General features: G+C 44.1%; 3 protein-coding genes across 3 annotated transcripts; 1 reads left to right on the top strand and 2 right to left on the bottom strand.

Annotated features, from left to right (window-relative positions):
• Positions 1 to 243: 243 nt before the first annotated feature.
• LOC120456423 (probable peroxisomal acyl-coenzyme A oxidase 1) lies at positions 244 to 2,680 on the top strand. Its single transcript, XM_039643254.1, has 2 exons — positions 244 to 1,346; positions 1,494 to 2,680. The coding sequence occupies exons 1-2, from the start codon at positions 388 to 390 to the stop codon at positions 2,566 to 2,568; spliced, it is 2,034 nt and encodes a 677-aa protein (XP_039499188.1). The 5' UTR covers positions 244 to 387; the 3' UTR covers positions 2,569 to 2,680.
• A 51-nt stretch (positions 2,681 to 2,731) lies between these two features.
• On the bottom strand, positions 2,732 to 3,802 carry LOC120456424 (leucine-rich repeat-containing protein 57). The gene has a single exon (XM_039643256.2). The coding sequence runs from the start codon at positions 3,582 to 3,584 to the stop codon at positions 2,868 to 2,870; it is 717 nt and encodes a 238-aa protein (XP_039499190.1). The 5' UTR covers positions 3,585 to 3,802; the 3' UTR covers positions 2,732 to 2,867.
• A 383-nt stretch (positions 3,803 to 4,185) lies between these two features.
• On the bottom strand, positions 4,186 to 12,269 carry LOC120456087 (innexin inx1). The gene is made up of 6 exons (XM_039642680.1): positions 11,761 to 12,269; positions 7,678 to 8,116; positions 6,541 to 6,648; positions 5,598 to 5,753; positions 5,167 to 5,519; positions 4,186 to 5,102 (listed from the first exon to the last, which is right to left on the bottom strand). Exons 2-6 carry the CDS (start codon positions 7,924 to 7,926, stop codon positions 4,880 to 4,882), a joined length of 1,089 nt encoding a protein of 362 aa, XP_039498614.1. The 5' UTR covers positions 7,927 to 8,116; positions 11,761 to 12,269; the 3' UTR covers positions 4,186 to 4,879.
• Between the last annotated feature and the right edge of the window lie 4,403 nt (positions 12,270 to 16,672).

The following is a 16,672-nucleotide window of genomic DNA, read 5'->3' as shown; positions in this document are numbered from 1 at the left end:
AACAGCAACGACGAGCAGAGTGCGAAAGAGAGGCACTCCAAAGGCGTAGCCAGGATGGAGCATTCAAAGGGGGAACATGGAAAGGGGCTGCCAAAGTATACAATACTTATTGATAAAGCCAATGGCTTATATGCTGCATCTTGTACCACTTTATAAGTTGCCATTCATCTGGCATTTCGGATTACTGATAATGACATGCCCCTCGTATCTCCGCCTTTGGTGACCTGGCTGCCATGTTTCGCGCTGCAGAAATGTTTCTTGCAGCCACCACAAGTGCGCATTGTAATCGAGTTGCTCGATCCGAGAAGTTGCGAGTTCCCGAAGATCGCGGCGAAAACTCTGGGGAATAGAGAACTCTGGCGATAGAGATCGAGAGATATAGCGAGCATGTCTGTGAATGCGGATCTGCAGAGGGAGCGGGCGGCGGCCACCTTGGACAGCGAGGACTTTGCCCGCTGGTGGGCGGGTGGTGCTTGGCAGTTGGAGGAGCGTCGCTCGCTGGAGAGGCGTTTCTTTGAGGATCCCGCCTTCGCGGATACAGTGCATCCGAGTTGTCTGTCGTACAAGGAGCGCTACGAACAGACCGTGGCCCGAACCACACGTTTCCTGGCCAAACTGCGCCAATGGCAGCGGGAGAAGCAGCCACAACTCCAGCTTAGTGTGAATATGCTGAGGGACTTTCGGCTGCTACTCTCCGGATCCCTGGGCACGGGCCTCTTTCAGCAGAGCTTCCCCCTTCGGATGCACTTCACCATGTTCATGACCACCATATTGAGCCAGGGCACCGCGGAGCAGCAGGCCCAGTGGCTCAATCGAGCCTGGCACATGGACGGCGTCCTGGGCACCTATGCCCAAACGGAGCTGGGCCACGGCACCTTTCTCCGGGGCCTGGAAACCCGTGCCGACTACGATCCCCTCACGCAGGAATTCATCCTGAACACACCCACGCAAAGCTCATACAAGTGGTGGCCGGGCGGACTCGGTAACACCGCCAATGTGGCCATTGTGCTGGCCCAGCTACATGTCAAGGGCAAGCACTACGGTTTGCAATCATTTGTGGTGAGGATCAGGGACGAGAGAACCCACGAACCGTTGACTGGAGTCGATGTGGGCGACATAGGACCTCGTTTGGGTGGCAATGGCGTGAACAACGGCTTCCTGGGACTTCACGACGTGCGGATACCGCGCAATCAAATGCTGATGAAGAACGCCCAAGTCCTGGCCGATGGCACCTTCGTCCAGGGCAGACCGCCGCTCCTGCTCTACGGCACAATGGTCTATGTGCGGGTCATTACCCTGAAGGATGTGCTCTTTGGACTGCTGCAGGGTGCCACCATTGCCACCAGGTGATTATGATCATGGTTTCTGCAGACTATGATTATCATACATGTTTTTAACCCCATAAACACATTCAGTACATCCAGGGCTCTTTAGATAACAATCGGTTTATCATTATCATTAGGTTGACACACATATCTTTATCATCGCCACAGGTATTCGGTGGTGCGTCGCCAGAGCCGGATTAACAGCGATGAGCCGGAGGTCTCCGTTCTGGATCACGTCACACAGCAGGCAAAGATTCTGCCGCAAATTGCACGAGGTGTGTCCTATCGCCTGGTGGCCGATTGGCTGTGGCGCTTCTACGCGGAGGTTCTGCGCCAACTGGAGGATGAGAGCATGGCAGGACGCAACTCGCTGCCGGAGCTGCACGCCCTGAGCTGCTGCCTCAAGGCGGTGGCCACCGACGAGGCCAGCGAGGGCGTTGATCTGCTGCGAAAGAGTTGCGGCGGCCACGGTTTCCTCTCCTCGGCGAATTTCGATAGCATCTATGGTCTGGCCACTGCCGCATACACGTACGAGGGGGAGTACACGGTACTCCTGCTGCAGACAGCTCGTTTCCTGGTCGGCCAGTATGTGGATAGTCTGAAACGGAAGGTGCTGCCCACCAGTGTCTCCTATTTGAGGGATACTGCCCGCTTGATTTGGGGCAAGAATCTGGCTGCGAATTGTGCACGAGCCTTGGAAATTTCCGCCTTGGAGCAGGTGCGTCAGGCATGGCAGACCCAGAAGACGCATCAATCTAGCAAGGTGAGTGCCGAGATGGCCAGCAATCTGGCTGGCAGGCAGCTCACCTCGGCTGCCATTGCCCATGCTCACGCATTCTTCACACGCAATGCGCTGCAGCAACTGGATGCACTTCGACAGAAGGGCGATCTTAGCCCGAATGTTTCCCTCGTCTTGGGCCAACTGGTGGAGCTATTCGTCATCGATACGTTCCTGCGCCAGTCGGGATGCGTGCTGCGGTGGAACAATGGCATCACTGGCACCCAACTGCGCTTCGTGGAGCGTCGCTTTGAGGAGCTGCTGGCCAAGCTGCGACCCAATGCGGTGGCTCTGGTGGACGGTTTCGATTTCCACGATCGTGTCTTGGGCTCCACGCTGGGATGTCACGATGGCCGGGTGTACGAGCGGCTAATGGAGGAGGCACGCAGGAATCCGGTCAACCAGGAGCCCGTCAACTCGTCCTTCCACAACCACCTGTTGCCCATGATGCGGGGAAAGCTGTGAGCAGGATCTGCAATCTCATTGCTGGCAGTTTGTTTTCTATTTACCCACATGTTATACACTTATGATTACACTATCGTAACTTTTTTTTAATAAAGAAAATAAGATTTTCAAATTGTTGCATCTTTTTGCACTTACCATTTCCGAACTTATTAGCTCGCTCTTGTTTAAGTTGTCTTTTTTCGTTTTATTCGTAACGTTTTACACCTTACGCACATTGAATTAAGCTATTAAATTAGTTTACGCTGATAAATAAAGGCTGGGATGCACACAAAAAAAAGGGGAATTGATCGGAATCAAATTTAGAACATCTTCTTCCTGACCGCCGTATAGCGCTCCATGTAGACATCGTAGCCATCGAGATCGGTGAACTGTTTCGAGTTGAACAGATTGCCGTCGACGGCCAGGTTGCAGATCTTCGAGTCCTTGAGGATTTTGGGTGTGAAGGCCGCTGCCTGCAGGCAATTCTCCTCGAGCCGCAGCGTCTTCAGCTTGGGACAATCGGCCACGTCCTCCGCCAGCGAGGATATTTGGTTCTGATTGAGGTTCAGTTCGGTCACATACAGTCCGCCCACATCGGCGGGCACATTGGTGATCTTGTTCCTGGACAGATCCAGCACATCCAGCTGCTTCAGGCCGCACAGCATGGAGGGGAACTCCTTCAGCTGGTTGTTGCTCAGGTTCACGGTCTTCAGGTGAGTGCAATTGGCCAGAGTCTTGGGCAACTTTGTCAGCATATTGTCCATCAGCAGCAGCACCTCCAGCTTGGCCAGCTCGCCCACCACCTCGTTGAGTTCCACCAATCGATTCCCGCTGAGATTTAGGTGCTTGAGTAGCGTCAACTTGCCCAGTTCGTCGGGCATACGTTCGAAACGATTCTCGGAGAGATCCAGCGTTTTCAGGACATTCGGGTAGGCCTTGAGCTGCGGCGGGAACTCCTGCAAGCGCTGCAAGGATATCTTCAGGATTCCCGTCTTCTGGGCCGTCTCCAAATGTTGTTTTATCTGTTTATTGCCCATTGTGCCAGGCGTTTCTCCGGGGAATTCAAGGTTTTTCGGCTGATTAATAGATGGGTGGGTCTACTGATGATTAATCTAGAGTCCACACTCGTTCCTTTCGGTAACCGTGTTCTGCTATCCTCGTTGGGCTTGCGTTTTGCGGCAAACAAAACACTTTAACCAGCCAATTAAGTTTTTATTTATTTATTTCTCTCCTGTGAAATATACCAGATGCATTCCAAAGTAAAGAAAATGTGCCTAAAAAAAGCCACAACTTTGACAGCGAAATGGATGGGAACTCTACTAGATAATTAGTGTTGACACAAACCTACAGATTTAGCGGAGACAACTATCTCAAACACTGAAAATATTTTTGTACTCTTTGTTTAAATAGTTAAGATACATAGGTTCGCTTTTTAAGCACATAACAAAACATATTGAAAAATCGAACATAAACATGTCATATTTTTGCCAGTTGTAAAAGTTTTTTATTTCATATTATATTTTAGTTTCATATAAAACCTTAGCAATTCTCGCCTAAAACTACACAATAAACTTAACATAGCGCATTTAATTCTCAGTTTTATCCCCAAAAAAAACGTTATGTGTAATGCAAGCAGTATTATATTATGAAAGACTCAAAGCAATATTTATTTGTCATTATATTTTCGGTTGCTTCCGAATCGTTTAAACATTACTCCATATCATGCAAAAATAGTATCTCTTCATATTTTTTCAGGGGGTTTCACTTTCTTTTTTTTTTTAGCGATGTCTCCTATTTATAGATAAGAACTAAGTATTAAATTAGATTTTACAATTAGGAAAAAAAAAGATTTTGTTTGCAGAAAAAAACAAGGAAAATCTCATCATTTTTTTTGTTTTGTTTTTTTTTGTTTTTGTTTGTTTGTCTTGTTATAATTGATGGAAAATCAAAAATTAAAAAAAAATTAAAATAAAAGGATTGTCTTTTCTGCCAAGCGATTCGAGTTGTGATCATTGATTAATCCATGTTTATGATAGCTCTTGGGGCAGGGGACGGGAAGTGGGTTCAATTGGGAAGGGGTTCAAAGGTCAGGGCTTAATCACAGAACTACCAACGTTGGGCGTTGGGGGCGTGGCCCAGTCCTGGTCTTGAGTTTCAACTAAGTAGTATTTGTAGTGATTTGTGCTAAATAAAAATAAAATTAAAAATCCAAAACAGAATTCGGAATTTCGGGTTTCGGACAAAATGATGGGGACTAATTAGGCAGGGTGATTGATATATCGAACGGCATATCGGGGCATCATCTCATATACGATCTATATATGTATCTGGTCTACTTGGCACGATCGTTCTTGGAGGGCTCCACCTGCTTGGCAAACTCGCTCATCACATCCTTGTAGATGACCGGATCGAGATTGCGACCCAGCATATAGATAAGCCACCAGTCCCCAATGTCCAGTCTGCGGGACAGCCTGCCACATATCTCCATCGGAATCATGCGATTGCGGGCGTTCAGGAGGCGGGGCCGGAATTTCGGCATAAAGATAATGCAGGCACTGCAACAAATAAATGAAAAAATCAATTAGGTATACGAAATTTGTAAAACATTTCAAAACTTACCGGAACACTAACAGTCCGATGAGCAGGACGAGCAAAATCCAGAACCAAAACCAGATGAACACGTACGTCTTCTCGTTCACAATGTTCAGCGGCAGGATGCAGAGGGAGTCGTGCTTTTGTAGCGAACCAGATGGACCATACTTGTGGAAGGTGCACTTGGTCACACGGGGGAACACATAGACCATGGGATCCACCCTCTGCTCCTGCGGCACATCCGACAGCCTCATGATATTGGTTCCATACGAAAGGAACTCGCCGTCGAAGAAGCGATTCATCAGATACATCTGCACGATAATGTTGATGCAGCAGAGAGCTTCGCAGGCCCAATACCGTATGGCGTACAGCTTGTGGCGCTAATATACAATATAAATAGAAATAGAAATACGATCAGTTTGAGGATCGAAAGTGTTAGCTCTGGTCATGCCACCCACCTTCACGTGCTTGATCAGATAGTCCAGCAGGGCATCGCGTTTGGCCTCCTTCTCCTCGGGAGTGCAGATCGTGATGTTCAGACCCATCACAATCATGCGCATCAGGCCGCCCTCGAATTTATTCCACAGGAATTTGGGCGTATAGCAGGCCATAGCCTAAAATGCATAAGGAAGTAGTATTAGAAACATTGCGTATACTAATTGTTTACTGTTTTACTTTTGTTAACCTTATTTACATACATATTTAACTGGGAAATCATATAGCAATTTTTTTTATGAAACTCTGTCCAAGCAATTGACACGTTCCAGCTGATGTTGCTGCTGCTTTTCATGTTTCCCAAACTATTTAGCAAGTCATTAATTATATTTGGTATTTCACAAGTTCGGAGCACATTTGTTGCGCTTTCCTCATTTGTTTATATCGCTTGAGCAATACGTTGACCCATAGCCGCCCATTCCAAACCCAACCCCATCCCAAGTGCACGGAAAAAAAATATGCATTCTTCAAAGGGGTCTTTAAAAGCAGAAAAAGTGCTATAGAAGTTAATTGGCTGCCAATGGCAATCGTCAATCGAAAGTGTTTCAAAACTGACCTACTACTTATTTTAACCTTAGTAAAGCTACAAACATTTTTGTCAGTGCATATAGCACTCCCCTATATCTCCATATATATCCACACATGCCACGCACTCAATTGAACTTAATTGGAGCGATTGCCACTGCGTCGAAGAATCGAGACCACGAGAACACAATAGTGCACAGAAAAAAACCAGATGTTTACTTCGAATCTTCCAATGACATAGCAAGAGAACTTAATCTTGGTAAATAAACGATAGGTGTAAATTTGTGATTACTCACACCAAAGAGATGTGATAATTGTATATGCAATTGATATCTAGTGATGTCTTTATGAATCAGAAGTGCCTTAAGATAGGAAACTCACCTGGAAGAAAAGCACGAAGCAGACCCACTGGTAGTAGGTGTAGTACTTCTTGGCATCCTCATCGCCAAAATCATTGGCCACTCCAGGATGAGCCACCTCTCGACCAACCTGAAAACGGGAAAAGAGCAGAAAATGTTCTATTAATAAGTGGTAAAATAGCATTTAAAGTACCAACGTGTAGCATGTAATCTACACTCAATCTGTCACCTCCTTTAGATCAGAGCCTCAATTAAACACACAAAACAGAGACTTGAGTTCTCCCCGTGGTTTCCCTGATTTAATCCGCCCACAAAATCCAGAAAACATGCTCTGTTCAACTAGTTAGTGCGACTTGGCTGGTAATTTGATCGGCTAAACTGCCAAAAACCAAACATATTTCCACGAAATCGTGGCTTAGGCAGTTATAAAACAGTTTCCTGCCTTGCCGTGCATGAAATATGAGCCCATCCCCCAGAGGAGCTGTGCACAGCAAGAAAATGATAGGTATTACTACGAGATTTCATTTCTCTAATTCTAAATTCCTTATTTTCTGGGTATATTACAACAAGATTACTAACCTCTATACCAAGACTGCATTTTAAGTCGCATAAATTGAATTGATCTTTAATGCACTCTATTTTTCTCAGTGCTAGGGGGACATTGGAGTTCCAATCGCGGGGAATTCAATTTCGGTTTTTTTTTTTGGGTCTTCTTGATTTAGCTCTTTTTTTTTGTGACTACCAACGATGGTACAAATCGTATGCCCGCAGCAGAAAGGAGGCAGCAGCGGACAACGCCCAGTTTATAATTGCTTTATAGGCCGGGCATGAATTATGAGCGTTGTACTACACATATCACATGTGTGTATACGGTATACGAATACCTTGGTTGAAGTCCAAAGGGTCGGACGTGTCCGGCGTACTGAAAACTTGACAGGCGTCCAGAAAAAAAAAATAAAAACTGAGAGAGACAAGCGAATGGCATTGAAAGCGATCTGCAGTAGATGGGAACTTGGATCTTGGATGGAGCGGAAATGGAGCACTAAGCACTCCAAAACGAACGTAAAAGCCACTAAAAGAGGTGCCCAAAAGTATGCTAGGATAGCAAGAGATCTGAAAACACTCCATTCCCCTTTAGAATCCCCTCATCCAAACTCACCTGTCTGCGAAAGGCGTCCGGCATGGTGAAGGTGCTGTGGATCCAGCAGAACGTGTTGACCACGTGCGGCGGAACGCCATTGACGATGCAGCTGATCGGCTGGCCCACATACTGGGTGGCGGTGATGATCAGGCTGCAGGTGAGCAGGAGCACCGTGGTGAAGGAGTTGTGCAGCCGGAAGACGGCGTTGTCCGTCTGAATGTCCTGCCACTTGAGGTAGCTCTTCAGGCTACCCAGCAACTTATACATCTTGGCAAAGTTTCGATTTTAGTGGGCTAGTCAGGATCTCTCGGTGGCTTCTCCTTTTCCGTTTCCGGGCAGTGTGGCTCGTGTTTCCGAACGAAAAACGGTGGTTAGGCTAGACGCGACTTTAACTTTCTTTTGCCGGTTCTTGTCTTGTTTCGAATTCTCTTGGCCTTCAGCTTGCGATGCATATCAACTGCAAGGAAATAATGCATAAAAATCTATGAAAAAAAGTATTGAAAATGCGCCTAAAAGTGTGCAGTAGTATACATATAGGTTTACCTATAACCTTCATCACATTAAATGAAACCAAATTGATGCCATTAGACTTAATTTAATTTCTGTGTAGGTGAACTTAGCAAATAGAATGCTGCTATCTCGCTATCTGTGAAGTACATATCGCTGATTGGAAGACTACAAGCGCTCCACCAAGCAATTGAAGTTCACCGAAATGTGTACAATGTACAATTTGGTGGTGAACTGTGAGCTTCTGATTGATAAATGCGCAGAGCGTGAGTATTTTGGCATAAATCAACATCAACTAATAGAATCTTGAGACGGTTTCAATTTCAATTAAAGATACATTTTGCAGCCACGTCGCGAGTCAGTCAGACTTTCCTTGTCAGCTGGGAAAATTGATGCGCCATTTAAGTAACCAATTGCCATTTGCTCCACTTGCCTGTGTGGCCTATCCGCTGCCATCTGAGACGGATCGGCTTTGGTTGCTCTGGGTAACTACTCTTGGTGTCTCTCCGCCTGAGAAGGCATCCCACTGGGGGCAATGCACCTCCAGTGGCTCTGGCTCCTCTCGCGATCTTTGCGCAACGCATTTGACCCAAGCGCCACTGGAAGACCCCGTCTCAATTATGTTAAATCGTTTCGGTTTCTTTGTCATGCGGCACGGCACTTGGCTTGGTTCTTGATCACTGCTATAAAACTGTTTCTACATTATTTAAGTAGTATATTTTACTTTTTAGTAGAGCTCAGCTTAGTTCTTTATCATTTTATCGCCACATTGTAAGCACAAAAGGAACTCCATGGGCTGTAGGCTCCCAAAAAACCAAATGTGCTAAGCCATTTCGCACATAAATTGCCCTTTTTTTTCAGGCCCAAAAGCCTGTCCCCCCTTTTTGCCCCCCGCAACGCTTCGCTGACTTTGCCATTTAGCTTTTGAAGTTGCAGCCACATAAACAATGGCCAACATCCTCCCACCACCCATCACCTCCCGTTTCCACACTCGCACACACATGCAACTGCCACTTGTTGTTGATTTTCCTTGGTTTTCCTAGGCGGCATTTTCATTGCCAAGGCCGTGGGGCCCATGGACTGGCAAGTGTGTTTGCCAGCCAGAAGTTGATAGTCGCGGTTATTGTGGAATTTTCGCAGTGCAAATTGCAATTTGTTTCGGTTTCTAAAAATTCTAAAAAAGGGGGAAAATAACGAAAACTGGGCGCTAGTTTTAGGTGTCAGCCCCACCAATTGTTTTGCGAAAAGGTCGTCGTCGCACTTGCATTAATGTCATTTACGTGCTGTCGCTGGGCAATCATCTGTTTTGAGATGCCCCAAAATACCCATTAAAAAGAGGGGAATGCTGGCTTATTCATTTGCTCTTGCAGCTATACCCTGTAATATATAAACACCTTGAATTCAAATTAACAAAGGGAAAACATGTACCTAACACGTTGTTTCACTTTTCCACATTTTCAGTGACTATTTCACTTAGCAAATTTATTTAGCGATTGTCATTGTTAATTTTTCTAGTGTCCGCACACTTTGTTGTCGGGTCTTTTGAAAGCTTTAACATGCTTAACCTTAACATGAATACAAACACGAGAACTGCAATGGCAATTGCATTTGGAATCTGCGCTTTTTGTTTTGTTTTAATTTTCTATTTTTTTTTGCGGGAGTCTGTCTCTTGAAGTTGTGACGTCAACTCAAATGCATTCGACTGTACAGCGAGTTGTTATTTTTTTGAGTTGAGCGGAGTTGAATCATTTTCATTAGGGTTTGGTTGCTGTTTTACTGGGCTTTGTTGTTCTTGTTGCTCGGTTTTGGTTAGCAGCTGGTCTCCAGAGCGGAAGTTGCCCTTCGGTTGTGCGTGTGTGAGAAATACTAGGGGTGGCATCAAAAAACACACACTCTGCTCACGCACATAACTACATGTGGCTCAACCCTATGATATTTCTAAAGTAAGGTGCCTAAATGCAGCTGAAATAGGTAAAGTATTACAATACTTTAGAGACTTTAAAATGACAGCCAGTCATTACAATATGCAATACTTTGCAGAAAGTGGCAAAAACTAAACAAGCTGTTTCACAAAACTCTATATTTGTTGTGCAATTTAATATGGCTTTAACTGGTTATATTTGATGATGGATGGATGGTTTTTCGAAATATGTATCTAACAAATAGCTATCGACTCACGCTGCCATCGCTAGCGATCTATTTACGCGGCAGCTGGTCCAGAACAAACCTTTTCGGCCATCCACTTCTGCGGCTAGTAACTTGCATGCAGCTCGGTTACGATCGTATCATATCGCATGGGTTTGGATGGGATGGGATAGTATAGTATAGTATGGTATAGTATGGTATGGTATGGTTTCGGATCGTTAGAATGCAGAAACCGCAACGTAGCGTGCTCATAATAGGGATACCAAGAATGGGAAAGAGCGAAGGTAGGTGGCTTAGGTATACTAGTGACCACACTACGTGCTCCTCCCCCTATTTGATGCCCTGATTGGAGACACATGCCTGGAAACAATGAGTCGCCACTGTTCTGCGTCACTTAAATTGACCATTTCCGTTTGCAGGGGGCAGGAATTTGTTGGTGGAGGGGTGGGGGAGAGGGGCAACGTCGGTAGGAAACATCTTTGGGAGAAGGCCGAGATGCCATAGATGTCGCCGAACCCGTCAGACGGCGAACTTCTAAAGTGGACTTCCATAGTCGGTAAGATTCATGGGAAATTATAAGAAAAGGAAAGAAGCGCGGCGATACAGGTGAGGGGAAGGTGGAAAAGGGGAACGCTAATAGGAGAAACCTCAAAAGAGGAAATGAGAGGGATGGGGGAAAAGAAAAGATTCATGGGATTTAGGAAAAACTTGGAGTCAAGACCATTGTTGAAGTGATAAAACATTGTAGACGCAATCGTAAATCATGACAATAGAAACTCATATATGTATGAAATATCACAACAAACTCTGGCAAACTTCCAGTTGAGCAAAATTATATTTGCAAGCAAATCTTTGTATCAAGATGAATTATTGCTAACTATTACTGACGTACATAGTTTCCCAAAACAATGCCCACGATTGTTTGCCCATCTATCTGCTCGTGAAGAGTAGTTTCAGCTTTAAGTAAAGCTATTACTAACAATGCTGATTACGAAAAATAGCATAATAGTTTTGGTTTTGGTAGAACGGACTTTATGATCGAGAAACCTGAATGAAAGTGCTTTGTAGAGCCCCCAAAAGTCCTTGATATCACACGACTACTGTCGACGACTGTCGATCAATTCCAATTGGCTCCAATAAGCTTTAATCAAAATGATGCCTCGCGGCTGACATCTCATCTCGTCTAATCTCGGGGGATCGTCTTTTAAATAGTTATACAACTAATCCCAACGTCTCTATCTCTGTCCCTGTCGCCCAGGTGGGCTTTCTCGTTCTTCAGAATTCATCGGTGTTATTCGAAAGCTCGGCTCAAAAGCTTCTTGTCTCCATTTGGCTGGCAGCTTTCGTTGGCAAGATGAAGAATGCATTCCCCCCACCCCCCGCATTTCATTTCTTTTCCCCACATTTCTGTTTGGATATTTTGGATTACGTTTGTGTGGATAGACTTACGCAGAATTCCGTTGTCTTGTCAGGCTCTTCTTCTGGCTTTTTGTTTTGTTGCTCTTCTTTATATTTTTGAGTTTTTGTCACAGCATGGCGCGTGTGTGTGTTTGTTTTGGCACTGCTTCCTTTTATGTTAATTTTTTTTCGTGTCTTTTTTTTTGAATCAGCTGCCAGGTGGCCGTAGAATTTGCATGAAACAGGTTCTTGAATGCAGCTAAACAATATATTTTTGAAATATGACTGTCCAAAGAAAAAAACCGCGCACACACACTCACTGCAAAAAATACGAACGCAAAATGGAAATGTTCCAAAAAAAATATATATGGTTGTGTTCTTTAGTTTCTGTTAACAATCCGGTCGTATTTCGTGTGTCGTGTAAGGAGGGCTTTCCTCGATTTTCGCTGTGTTTCGAATTTTTCTTGTAATTTTCCTGTGTTTTCGAGCGCCGCGTAGACGCTCGCAATGGCTTTTGTAGCACGCTGTCGCCGTCGCCGTCGACTGCCGCTTGGTTTTCAAATTTCACAGCAAAACTCAAAACCCAATCCCATTCTCATTCCATTTCCCATTCCGCGCCATTCCGCTCTCCGTTTCCAAGCCGTTCTCTCTCTCTCGCTACGCTCGCAGCGAAACAGCTGGCGAACCGTGAGAGCCGAGCCGAGAGAGTTTCTGTTTTTAATTCGCTCTTTGTTCAACTCTCTCTTGCGCTCTTCCGCTCTCCCGCTCTCCACATTTGTTTATTTAAACGAATTAAGCCTTAAATTAAACTGATCGCTTGCAATGAACTAAAATTGGAGCAGCAATTGTCCAGGAGATATATATTTTTTTTCAACCCCCACCCCCTCGATAAGTCTTTTTTTCTTATTGCTAGGCTTCTTTTCCTGCTTGGCTAACTCCAATTTCGTTTTTGTTCACTTATTTTCGGGTTTCTTTTGTTTTGGCTTACGAAAAGGTATGGAAAAACGTGAAATTCTTAATATCTGCACTGCGAGAAATTTTTGCCTGCGCCTGAAAATGATTGAGCATTTCTTGTTTTAAAGAGATAAGCTCACCCAAAAATTAGATATGCACTGTTCCCAATAAACCTGATTTTGAATACAAATTATGCTTAAACAAAGCATTTGTGAATCAAAGAGAAATCTTCGTGAGCAACGGGTGTAAAAACGCTCCAAAACGTCAGAGATTATAACTTATGAGTTATCATTGAACAATTATAACTGATTGATGGATAGGCATTCATATACAATATTCTATCCATTTGGTAATGATTTCGAAAGCATCTCTTTGATTGTCAACAATTTTTTTTTTTAACATGGCATGAAACATTTACAGATACTGTCACTGCCTCAACATGCCATGTGTTCTATTTGATTCATATTCGCCGATCTCCCATTTTAATTGTTTTGTTTACATAATCCTAGGATAGAGTTGGCATTTTCCCTGTCTCAGCACGGGTTTCTCGGGACGCCGATGGATGGATCTCGATAAGAACGTGTTTCGTGTCGAAAAGCGAGGGATATCGGATCCGATTGTTTGCTAAATCTTTCGGCGTGTGCGCACACTTTCGGGCTGTCTGTCAGTCAGTCAGTTAGTCATTGAGTCAGTTAGTCAATTGGCCAAACCCTACTCCTACCATTATGCCCCTCAATATATGGCCCGATCTCAAGTTACAGTTATGTCTATATGCGATACACATATGCAGCTGTGGGTGTGTATGTGTGTGCTTGTGTGGTGGGTAGTGCTTTTGGCATTGCAACCGCATTTCGGCCTGGATTCCCCCGCCCTTTTAATGGTTTTGTCTTACGTTCCGGCCCTAAAGAAATCGGTCGTGTTCCCATCTCCCCCGATTCCCATCTCCATGGTATCATGCGGCGAGTTCGTGTTGCTTTTAATTTAAAATTAAGGTTTTTTTTTCGGGCTCGCTTGTCTTGACATGGCCTTTTTATGGGGCCACAATAAACTGCGCACTTTCGGGCATACAAAAACGAAATCAAACCTTAAACCCAAAACCCCCTTCCCAAAAAAAGAAACAAAAACTGTAGAGGTAGGAAAAAATGTTAAGTGCGCTGTCATTGCCACGGACATGAGAAGCGAGTAAATTGAACTCGAATTGAAGTTTGAAGTTTTGGGTCGACCAAAGCCTGCGATATTTGTAACACGACTGTAAACCCACAACTCGAAATACTCGATAAAACCGTTGTCCGCTCAAGAGAGATGTCACATAATTTAACCATTTTTTTAAATGTCTTGATTACTTCAATTTGATATTTACGTTAAAATCGACTCGCACATGTGCAATCAAATGCCAGCAAACAGATATATATTCTCTTTACACATACTGAACCCACACGAAATGCCGAAAACATGCGGACAAAGGTATCACTGGTGGTACCTTTCACTTGGCCAAGTGTCACGTCTGTCGCAATCGGTCCATTAACCACACACTCCCCGCCACCCCCTCTCCCAGCCGCATAAGCCGCAAAAGTACTCGAACCAGGTATCGGTGGTATCGATATCGGGAGACTCATGTACGTGAGCAGGAGCACGAACATGGAATCGAATTTATATTTATCTCAGTGTGTTCTTCTGCTTCTTGGTAAAAAGCGCTCCTCTCAGAGAAATTCGCTCACTCAAATGTGCAAATCTCATTTGTTGCAGCAGCTGCTCCTGTTTTTGCAACTTCCTTTTTCGTCTGCTTCCTTAAAAGGGAATGGGAATGAGTGAGAGAGAGAAAGAAAAGAGAGAAAAAGGGGGTTGATAGAGGGGGGTTGCAGCTTCCTTTTATGTCTGGCTTTTACTACACAGTGAAAAATACGATCAGGTTGTAAAGATGTATTATAATTGGGATCACCTCCAAATTAATAATGTGTTCTTAAACAACATATTCGCCTTTTTGAATAAATATAGTTACTTTTTCATAAAAACATTTTTATAACTAGAATTAAATACTTATTTTGTAGTTGTGTATGCAATATGTGTGTGTGCATTATCGAGCAAGTAAAAAACAATTTGCAGAACGCTCGACGATCAAAAGGAATCGTATGGAAAATACCAGAGTCCGTGGAACATCCCAAGGGTTCTATATATAGAGTGAGACCGCGCATATGTTTTCGAGTAAGCGAAGATCGTCAATGTCCGTGATACTTTGGTACTGGAATTCATCAGGCAGACTGGAGAACAATCATATAGAGGTGCTAAAAATAGAGCTCCTTTCGGTGGAAAATTAGCACGGAGGCACAAGGCCTTCAAAGACAGCCATAAACCAGCATTCTGGGAAGTACGTAGTCAAGAAAACTATACCCAAGCTTTGTGAACATCACTTGAAGATTGTGTAATTAGTTTAATATCCCGTTTTTAGTTATTTTACAAGCAGTGAATACATTATACACATTTTATACATTTATACTTTATAATGATCAATTTGACGAACATAAAAAGACCATTGACTTATTTTCAAGTGACCTTCCATCACATTCTAACCAAAAAAACTCAAGATAAAGCTATTGTAACGACCAAAAAAACGATCTAGGGAAACATTCAAGTGTTTAAGCGATCTTTCAGAATATTCACATTCATCTAGCACTTGACTTTTCCCCCGCCTCCGTGTCTCTGTAAAAATCGTTGTAAGAACGAATATTTTTCTGGTGGTTAATGCCCAATGAAGATCATGTTCGGAGTCTCGACTAGGGAGTACTTATAATGAGGTGGAAACATGGGTACAAGTGCGGTTTGGAATGACTCAATGTCGATTGGTCGTTCATATTGTGAAATAGCGTCCCTTCTGGCAACATTCCAATCTTGGCTTCTTCGATGAAGTTACGGGTGTAGCAATATATCAGTCCAAAATGAGAAAACCCGCTTGGCTTTCAATTACCAAGTCTTGGGCTTTTTGTGCTGGCCAATTGGTTGGCGGTACTGGTATACTTGATCGGTTGACAGTGTGCTCCCCGCGCTCTCTTTCTTCCCGAAGATTCTCGAGCCAAAGAATCAGGGGAAGAAACGCAGAAAGAAGTTGAATGCCCTCGTTTTGGTTTGGAGTTGCCCACTCCACGAAAGAGAAACAAGTATGCAGAGGAACTTAGGGAACTCGACCTTACAACACCCTAGGGAGTTTAATAAAAAAAAATTCGGCTTCAGCAAACACATTGTAAGTGGTACAATTCCCAGGGTTTACTTTAAATCAGTCAAACTAATGTTGTATTAATTAATCTTTTAAAACTGCGAGCTCAATACAAAAAACGCAGTATCCGTTTGGGTGAGGGTATGGTGAAACCACCTAAGAAAGCATACCAAAAATGCCAACACAAGCCATCAACTTGGGAGACAGAGCGCAGAGGAACAAAGGCAAAGTATCATTGTATCTGTATCTGAGCACTGCGACTCTGTGTGAGCCCGTTTGTTTGTTTTTTATGCTCTGCGCGTCACGTACTAAGTGCCTTTTACCTGTTGCTCGCTGCACAACAAGTTTCAGGTGGGGTCAATGCCGATAACCGATGGGCCCGGCGATAGCGATTGCCGATTAGCGATTGCCAGGGCGCCAGAAAAGGATATATGATATATATATACGTACGTACATATCTAGCCCTAGAGGCTCTAGCCCTGTTACCTGGCAACCGGTTTCGCCAACAACAAACAATCGAGGTGAGAGAGCGGAGTCAGCGTCAGTGATGGCAAAAGTATTTTAATGAGGTTTTAAGCAGACAAAACTGTAAGCCATGTGCTTAATATATTAACTCATATCTGAATAGGTTCTTTCTTTATCAGCTGTTTTGTGAAAAGCCCAATAATATACTTAGCATTACTTGGCGCCCAACTGTTGAGTCCAGACCTTTGGGATTACTAGTCTTACATTATTTCAGAGCCCAAAATATTTGGAGCTCAAAAATTAAGACCTTACAAAACTAGTCTCACAATAACTAAC

This window comes from Drosophila santomea, chromosome X, assembly GCF_016746245.2.
Source record: "Drosophila santomea strain STO CAGO 1482 chromosome X, Prin_Dsan_1.1, whole genome shotgun sequence".
NCBI classification, from domain to species: Eukaryota; Metazoa; Arthropoda; class Insecta; order Diptera; family Drosophilidae; genus Drosophila; species Drosophila santomea.
This window is presented reverse-complemented; position numbering and strand designations above follow the sequence as displayed.